The sequence below is a fragment of the Chrysochloris asiatica genome, unplaced genomic scaffold (genome assembly GCF_000296735.1).
Source record: "Chrysochloris asiatica unplaced genomic scaffold, ChrAsi1.0 scaffold00113, whole genome shotgun sequence".
NCBI classification, from domain to species: Eukaryota; Metazoa; Chordata; class Mammalia; order Afrosoricida; family Chrysochloridae; genus Chrysochloris; species Chrysochloris asiatica.
In genome coordinates this window covers 8,135,500-8,145,385 of record NW_006408631.1, presented here as the reverse complement: position 1 = coordinate 8,145,385, position 9,886 = coordinate 8,135,500, and the positions used below count along the sequence as shown (strand labels likewise).

Here is a 9,886-nt window from a genome sequence, read left to right as displayed (position 1 = left end):
GTGATACTGTAGGACATCAGTGAAGTGCTACTTAGTAAATCTTAACCTATCTCTTTTTTCTACAGGTTGGTACTAAGAAGTGCCTTTCCTGACGTCTCTGCTGCTTGGAACCGCTTCTAGAGCAGTCTCTGCTTTTGCCTTGCTTGCTGCCAGCTAGACTGTGACGACAGCATCTCCACCTTCCACCTCTAGCCCAGACACCCCCATTTCTACTTATAATCAAGAGAAAAGCTCTAAGTATCTGGCATTGCCGTAGGCTGCTTTAGTTTTAAAAGAAAAGTTTGCTGAAAAAGTAAGATATCTTCTGCCAGGAAATCAAGGAGGAAAAAAAAAAAAATCATTTTCTCGATTTTGCTCTAAACTGCTGCATCTGTCTATGCCAAACTAATCAATACCGATTGCATCACCAAACTCCATTGCAAATTCAGCTGCGAGGAGATTCCCTTTCAGACAACTTTGCTGAGAGCAGCTTGGAAATTCGGTGTCAAAGGGTCTGCCACGTTTTCATGCTTGCATTTTGGGCTCCAAATTGGCACTGGGAAGGGGTTACAGAGAGCACAGGGCAGATTCAAGGCCCTACTTTTAAACATTCATCTACTTATAATCCTAGGATTTCTCTAGAAACCAAACCTCTTTCACATAACAGTTTCATGCTGTGAATTTCTAGTGGGAGATCTTTTCCTTGATATTGACAACACAATTTTCCATGTACTTTTAAAGCAGGGAGTGGGGGAGAAGTATTTTGGAGGGGACATTTTCATCATCATTTTCCAGCTTTATCAGTTCAGCTTTTTTTTTGGTTGTTGTTGCTGTCTTTTTTGGGGGGCGGGTTTGGGTTTGTTGGTTTCACTGAAAAGTTTTAACTACCTGTAAAATCTAATCATGGCTGTTAGTGTCACACCTATTCGGGACACTAAATGGCTAACACTGGAAGTATGTAGAGAGTTCCAAAGGGGGACTTGCTCACGGCCAGACACGGAATGTAAATTTGCACATCCATCGAAAAGCTGCCAAGTTGAAAATGGACGAGTAATCGCCTGCTTTGATTCATTGAAAGTGAGTAAATATTATATTCTTTTAAGGATGCACAATAATTGAATAAAGGGACTATGGATGGGACAGTCCACTTGATTGGATTTATGACTTGCTTTGTTAATAGTCCAGTTACTTGGTGTGTCATATTGATGATGTTGGTGTGGAAGAGTTTATTGATAAGAAACAGAACCTAGTCTGGCCAAACTTTGTTATGAATAACTATCAGTCTTTGTAACTCTTATCATTTTTTTTTTTTTTTTTCAAGAGCAGAAAGTATCGATGCACTTTTAAATTTAGCAATAGCAAAGCCAGTGTGTGTGTGTAGGAATAGAAAATGTAGATACATGTGTGTATTTAGCATTTAGATATATGCAAGGTCATAGAAGTAGCTGAATGATGATGATTTAGTGTGGGGTTTTTATCTGTTTGTAAAGGTGCTGTACCTTTGTAAAAGAATACTAAAATCTAAGTCAGCTGAAGTTGGGTAGACTGAAATGTTTTAATATTTTGACCTTTTAGATTTCTTTTTGGTTTATGAGCATATGATTTTAAGGCCAGAACGTTGCATTTTTGTGGGAAATATAATAGAATTAGGTTCCGACCTGCTGTCACAGTACCTTATCTGAGGTATAAACTTGGTTGAACATGATTTTTGTAAATAAGTAGAAACTGTTATTAACTGGATTATTTAGTTTTAAATATTCTAATATTAAGTAACTTTATTTTGTTAGATCGTGTGTGTGTGTGTATGTTTTTAATATTTCTGAGACTCAGCTAGCAGTGTTAAAAGTTTGTTGTGTGGAACCAGAACATGAAAAGATTCACTGTAGTATTTCTGGACATTCACAAATGTAACTGGATTCCTAATTCAGGTATAGGGTTTAAAAATTGGTATTTTAAAACATAACATACATATCCTTATTTTGACATGCACTATCCAGACTCAAAATGTGACGTTTCCTGGGCACTTTTCACCTATGTTGTCTAATTGAATTGCTTTTGAATACTCTTGCCCCATTTGATTAACTCTTTGAACCTTGAAGGAGGAGACCATGTTCACATATATTAAAAAGTAAATGTCTCACAGATCTATCTTGTCTTTTGGAAAAAACAAAAAACACAAAAGAAAATAGTGCTATAATAATAACAGTGCTCTCTTTAACAACATCTGGATGAGTTACTTAGGAATTACCTGTTTTAGTTAACTGCTTTTTGGTTTAGATTGTGTCATTTTGCTAAAGTTTTTGCCACAGACCCCAAGGATGTCATCTTCAGAACAAAGAGGTATTAGCAACAATAAACTTTTCTTAAATTGCTGTATTATTTTAATGTTACAGTTCTACAGTTCAGTAAGCAAAAGTTACACATTTCCATTGAATCTTTCTCTTATTTCCTTTGAAAGGCACTGATGAAGGGCAAGTGATTGTGGTCTTAAATTCAAGCCTACTGTCTTCAGGTATAATTAGAGACTGGGACCATAAAATGAGGGGCAAAGGCTAATGACGCTGGTCAGTAACCAGCTGTGTCCATAAGGAACCCTGTTTTGACCCAATTACTAGTAAATCCAATTTTTAATCCTACAGTCAGTTAATGGCGCACTCGTTGCTGCAAAATGAAGGACATTAAATTTGGCTGTGACATTGAGTGGTTTCACTGAAGACCTGCTTCCACAGTATTTGGAAACATTGTGAAACATTAATATTCAGTTGCTATTTTTCCATCTCAAAATATTTTTTTAGTTGCTGCTCATTTGTGGCCACAGAACAGTCCCCCTGTGAGTAAAGCAGCAAGCTGCATTGCTTAATGACATGCTATGTGGTTAACAAGATTCAACTGCCACATCAAGGACTTTTTAAAAAATAGCGTTTACCTTGAAGATTTTAAGTTTATTCATAAACTGTGGTCATTACAGCATTTAATCAATTCAAACTTTGTCCTGATTCTTTGTTTTTCTAAGTGAAGCCACAATTTAATTTATAGTATTTTAAATTTGGTAAATATTTTTTTATTTAAATAAGGGGAACAAAATATACACTTTCATTTATGGTGGGACTTCTTAGTACCCTAAGTGTTAGCAAAATAACTATATTAAGAAGTAATTAAAATTTTTTTGAATATGCAATTCAGCATTCACATTTCAAAATCCCATTTTGTGATTCTGAATACAGTGTTTAGAATCCTACCTCTGAGATAGCAGTCTTCCTGTGTTCAATTTTGTGGCTAAAATAGATCAAAACCATATTTTAAAGCAGTTAAAGTAACTGTGACTCATGCTTGAAGTTCTGAAAACGGGGATCATTATGAGGGTTCCCTGCCAGTTACCGCTCATTTGTATTGTCTCAGAGAGTAAACGGAAGGAATTTTGAAAACTTGTAATATCCTGACTTCTTTAATAAAATGTTTTCTATGCATTACTTAAATCTGTAGCCCAGCTTTTCCTGAGTTGTTAAACCATGAGATGGAGGTAGACTGTGTAATCTACTATTTTTAGAAGGTTAGGAAAGCAAACTAAATACTCTCTGAGAGGACCCTGTGAAATGGCTGGACCCTTCAGCTGTGCTGTTTCAGACTTTGGCCAGGTTCCCAGGTGACTTACGTTTAGAGCAGACTTCGAGTTGGAAGAGGAGAATTCATTTCATTAAAAACAGAAGTCAATCTGTTCAAGAAAGTTGGTATTAATTTGAAAAGAAATCACTTGACATATTACTAAAGCTTGTAGGAAGAAACTTAGCTGATTGTGTTTTTGTTTCATATTGGTGACTCTAAGGCTTAAATAATTAGATTTTAAGTTTGTTAAATAGCAACATACAGTTCTGTATCACAGTTAATGTGTGGCTGAGTAAAATGGGAATACATGATAATACGGACTTGGTGAATATATTAAATATAGCAGAACGAGAATGCTAACAATAAGAGCAAAGGCTATATAGTAATGTGCTACAGTTTATAAGTTAGGCAATATCTTCAGTACTAAGCTTTGGTCATTTTATTTTGCTTTTTTACACTTGCTGTCTTACTTGCGGATCGAATACTAAGAGTGTATTCAATCTGAGAATGACATTGCTTTTAAACTATAGATTTTGGGATGTTAGGGACTTCAGAAACATTTGAAAAGGTGCATTATTTTCTTCACCTCCATGTGACGTGTAAAGGATATACAGATAAGTATAAAGTAAAAGAGTGAGAAAAGAAAATCTTGCAAATCACCATTAAAATGATACTGTTTTTTCAAAACTGATGAATCAAATAATTAATGACAAGTTACCAATTTCAGTCACTATTAGCAACTAAAATTTAGCTAGTCAATTTATTGTGAAGTTACATTCTTGAAAATGAGACTTTGCCAATGTGATCAACAGAAATAGACTTACTAGCTATTGAATTCTCCCTTTCCAAATATCCATTCATTTTTTTCCCAAGGAATTGAAAGAAATAAAATCCGAATGTTTGCTTATTTATTTTCATAAACATCTAGCAAAACTCCCTGATCTCTGAAAATTTCAGTAACTTTTCTCTTAGGCAGTTTTATTTAAGATAATTAAACTTTTATTTCAATATTATTATATAAGTTCGTTTATATGGCTGGTGGTGTTGTTAAGTGCCGTCGAGCTATATAGTACAACTGATTAAATGTATCATGGTCACAGCAGGCCACAGGTCAGACTCCACTGCAGAGTGTCCTGGAAACAGAGGCACTGAGTGACCATTTGTAAGGTGCCTCTGAAGAGCTAGCAGAATGTATGAGGTACAGAATCCGCTATTAGAAGGCACCCAGCTCATGACCAGGTAAATTAGCAACTCTCAAAGCTGATTAGGCAAATCCAGATTCCAGATGGTCACAGGGAGCTCGGGTGGCATAACTCAGTATTATAAACTATTCTTGTATGTATTTCTGGTGAAACTTTAGAAGATAACTCATTGTTATTAGCACACAGTATTGTCAACCTAGACAATTCTGTATGTTATTACTGCCCTTTCTTAGCTCTCAGGATAATCTTCTCATGATACCTTTTAAGCCAGGTAATTGATAATCCTGGTATGTTTCTATGGGTTAATGTGTTAGACCACGAAATTGGTTCAAAAAGCAAGGTCGGTGGTTCAAGCTGACCAGCTGCTCCTAGGAAACCCTATAGTATGGGTTGCTGTGGGTCGGAACTGACTTAAAACACTATCTGTAGGTTTAAGACTAACCACCTTAGTTTGAAGAAAATTTTCAATCTAATCAGCTTCTAAATGTAATAATTTTACCTTTTTTTGCTAAATGCATCTTCAATTCAATATGAAAACATTGATAGATTTTATACGCACATACACACACATATGTTTAGCCCTGTAGGCACATAGTCAATGAGTATTTCAGTGATGACAGGTTGATTGAAGGACACAAAACTTCTTTTTTCCCCATCCCGCCTTACAAGATGAACCAACTATAAAGAATAAGGTTTGCAGTAGAATATTCAGTGTAAAAGTTTATATTCTATTCCCCAAGCAGAAATTCTACTAGTTTGTAAAGAACACCCTGCGTTCACTTCATCAACTTTGGCATGAGCCTTTTCTTTAATGAAATCCTGTCACTGCAGCTGCTTTACTAATACTAATAACTGTGTCCGTGTGCCTGTTGGTGTGGTGCTGCAGGATAATGCACTGAACCGCAAGTTCAGTTTAAGCCGCAAGGTTGGAGGTTCTAACCCACCTGTTGCTCCTCAGAAACCCTATACAGAGTTGCCGTTTGTCAGCACTGACTGGATGGCATTTAACAACAACATTTATATTCTAATAGGTAGAGGTTGTTTAGATAACAATTTCTAAGATGAGTGAAATTTTTAACTATCAGATAACTTTCCAGCCACATATTAAATCAAGCAATCACTAGGGCACTGATTATAGAACTAGTTAATGTGTTTGCATTTATAAGATTTTGGTACATTGTGTCTACTTTTCTTTTTGTTATTAAACCCTGTTTCAGTTTGTGAGTGTAACAGTATAAAAGCAATCTAAACTTAAAGCAACTGACACTTTCAATTGAGTTCAAAATGAAATTGTCACTCAGACATTTAAAATTATGAAAAATTCTGATACCCTCAAAACAAGTCCATGAATAAGACTCTTACTTATTTAATAGAGTCTGTGTAGTGTGACGTAAATTCAGGAAACGTGTGATATATGCCCAGCTCACACAAAAGGTGAAAATTGAATGCTTCTCAGATTCAGAACAGACACCTAGGGACCCAGGTTGGGAAGCTTACCCTGGCATTTTCCTTGCCAAAGACAAGTAGAGGATTTCAACTCTCAGCCTTGCTAATTGCTGACTTTTCATGCCTTCTTACAGATGAAGACAAAGCTACTTACTTAACTTACAATAAGACCCTACTGAGTAGATTTTGAATTGTTTTTGTATTTTAAACTTTAGCAGAAACATATTCTGTGCTTTTAGATAAGGGGGCAAATCTCTATACTACTTGTTAGGCCAAAATCATGACATCCAATGAAATAAATGGATTGCTTTGAATTTGACTTGAATAATTTGGCATTAATATGCAGAAACATTAGTTAAAAACACCTAGAAAAGCTTGATAGAAATATTTAGTCATTTAAAGTATGTAGGTAGTCCAAAAGAGTTCTTGTGTGGCGCTGTGGGGTAAGCACTGAACCACAAGGCAAGTTTGAACTGCCAGGTTGGTGGTTCAGGTCCACCAGCCATTCCTTGGAAACCCTATACAGGATTGCTATGAGTCAGAACTGACTTGACAGCACTTAAAAACAACAACTGGGAACAAGATCAGTTCCTAGCTCTGTCTTTAAGAATTTGTATGTCACTCAGAAGAGGTGCATACGACTCATATATAGCAGTCAGTTCAAGGCTTGCAATCCTTACAATGTTTTAAAAGCTGCAAGTGCAGCTGAAGCTAATTGTGATGAAAAATTTTTAGGAGTAGGGGTTGGTTCAGTGTTTCAAAGTGAGGGGAAATTTGCATAAAATTAAAGCAGGACTTCAAAGATTGCAGCCTCAAGCTCATACATGGCCACTGACTGCTGCTTTGAATGTGTGTGGCTCTCCATAGTTCTGTCAGTAATCCAGTATCATTCATTTGTTGTTGTTGTTAAGTTCCATTGGGTTGACTCCGACCCATAGTGACTCTGTATAGGCTTTCCAAGGAGCAGCTGGTGAGCTTGAACCACCGACCTTACAGTTCAAGCTACTTCACTATCTGACCATTAGCCTACTGTCTGGCGCATTAGCCACACCAGGACTCACTAGGCTCCTAAAAAAGCTCATTATGCCTCTTCAGGATTCCTGGTATGGCACTGTAGATTAAGCACTAGACGGCTAATCACAAGGTTGAGGGTTCAAACCCACCAGCTGCTTCTCAGAAACCTTATACAGGGCCACTATAAGTCAGAGTGGACTCTAGGGAATTAACAATAACAGCATGCCTCTTCAAGTCTCCCATTCCAGGGCTTCAATGTGTAGTTTTCCCCATTTTAGTGGCTCTAAGAAATCACCAAAATTGTAATAGTTCTGGTCTGAACCTGTTTGATTTTGTAGTCCATGGCAGAATGGTTCAAAGCCCTACACTAAAGGGCAAGTATGAGCTGTCCCTAAGACAGAAGTTCATAACCTAGGGAACTGTCAGTTATAGATTGTCAGAAGACTTGTTTTTTTGTGAGTTTTACTCTAAGTGAGCAATTGTAGTGAGGAATTCTTACTCTAATGTTGGTAAGTGCTGCCAAGTTGGTTCGGACTCATAGCGACCCTGTATAGGGTTTCCAAGAGTGACTGGTTGGTGAGTTTGAACAACTGACCCTGCAGTTCAAACCAAACTTGTGGTCCAGCGTCTATGCTACAGTGCCACACAATAGTAATTTATAATACATGAATCAACCACAGATTTTTCATTTAATACTATATTGCTTATACAAATATAGTCAAATACGCATATTGCTACAGCATTATTCATACTATGAAGGTACATTTTGAAAGGTTTTCACTTAGATATAAAATAGGATACCTTGTTAAGGATATAACCTTCTATACTACAAGGGCTTGTATTTACAAATATACTGGTAGTTATTAAATTATCCAACTTACGTATTTTAATTTGATTGGTAGGCTGTATCCTGGATACTTTTGGACCTTCACTTTTTTTTTTTTTAACTTTTTATTGTGACTTGAGTGGAAATTTACAGAGAAGATCATCTCACTTGTACATTCAACAAATTACATATCTTGACTGAGATACTCTCAATGTAACATCAGTTATCCTACTTCCTCCTTGTGTTGTTTCGTTTCAATTTCTCCTCCTTTCTTCATCTTTCTGAATTTTGTCCTTAGGTAAATGCAGCCCATTTGATCTCTAATGGTTGGTCTAGTTGTCTCACTTGTATTCTTGTTTCCGCTTATATACCTATCTATTTCTGAAAACTCAGCCATCGGGGTAAGGTCAGTTTCAGAACAGAAGACTGACCAAGGACAATATTCTTGAAATTCCACTAGTCTCTATGTGACCAGTAAGCCCGGTCTTTTTATAATTTTGAGTTTTGTTCTGCATGTTCTCCCACTATATTCAGGACCTTCTAATGGGATCCCTTTCAGAGTAGTTGATAATGGCAGCTGGGCACCATTTAGTACTTCTGGTAAGGGTTGTGGAGACTGATATTCATGTGATCCAGTAACCCATTGGAGTCTGGTGTTGTGCTAGAAGATAAGCACTATATCACAGGTCAGTTTGGACCGCAAGTCTGGGTGTTCAAACTCACCAGTCTCTCCTCGGAAACCTTATGTAGGGGCACCGTGAGTTGGAACCAACTCAACAGCGCTTAGCAACAATTGCTAATTATTTCCAAGCATCTCCAATTTTCATCACTCTTCTTTCCTCCAGACAAGGGGGAGACCAGTAGATGCACCTTAAATGGCCACTTCTGAGCTTTTAAGATTCTAGTCATTACTCACCAAAGTAGGTTGTAGACCACTGTCTTTTGTGGAGTAAAATATGCCAATTGACCATGTTGTCTCCTAAGAAAATGCTCCACCATATTCATGGATATGTTTGCAGCAAAGGAAAATACTCATGTACAAATATCTTTTATAAAAATTTTATATATTTGTGGCATTACTTTCACGCTCCCTCTTGTACTCATTTGCCCTGTGTACCCATATATCTATCTACTTGTTAAGTGCTGTCGAGTCAGTTCCAACCCATAGCGACCTGTATAGGGTTTCCAAGGAGTGACCAGTGAGCTTGAACTGTCGACCCCTGCAAACTAACTTTTCAGTCAAGCACATTAACCCACAGTGCCACACCAGGACTTGCAGAATTGTGTATGTAACAACGTTGATTGCTGCCCCCTTTAACTCTTGCACTCCTCCCTGTCTTCTCTTGCCTTCATCATTTTTCTGCCAACCTCCTCCTTGTTATATATTGTCTTCCTGTGACCCAAGTTAAAATGTGTTTACTCTCTATCTCCTTCCCACCCACCCCTGCTAACCATCCAAGAATGTTTTAGTGTGAAAACCTTTCCTTGACTTTTTACAATAGTGGTTTCATACAATATTTGCCGTTTTGTTATTGACTAATTTCAGCTTAATGTCCTCCAGGTTCATCCATATTATAAGGTCTTTTGCAGCTTTGTTGTTATTCTTTAAAATTGTGTTGTATTCCATTGTGTGTATGTACCAAAGTTTGCTTATCCATTCTGCCACTGAATGGCATTTGGATTGTCTCCATCTTTTTGATATTGTGAATAGAGCTGCAATGAACATTTATTTGTGTCATGGTTCTTATTTCTCTAAAATATATTCCAAGTAGAGGGATTACTAAATCATACAATATTTGTTGTTGTTGTTGTTAGG

General features: G+C 36.9%; 1 protein-coding gene across 8 annotated transcripts in view; it reads left to right on the top strand.

Annotated features, from left to right (window-relative positions):
• Nucleotides 1–346: 346 nt before the first annotated feature.
• Nucleotides 347–9,886, top strand: part of MBNL1 (muscleblind-like splicing regulator 1) — a 186,093-nt gene continuing 176,553 nt past the window's right edge. For 5 of the 8 annotated variants that reach the window (XM_006867967.1, XM_006867972.1, XM_006867971.1 and 2 more), the window contains exon 1: nt 883–1,056. In XM_006867967.1, coding sequence (XP_006868029.1) covers nt 883–1,056 — 174 coding nt within the window. Of the gene's footprint in view, nt 1,057–9,886 lie in introns of all 8 variants that reach the window. The other 3 variants (XM_006867973.1, XM_006867969.1, XM_006867974.1) reach the window with 3 other exon arrangements.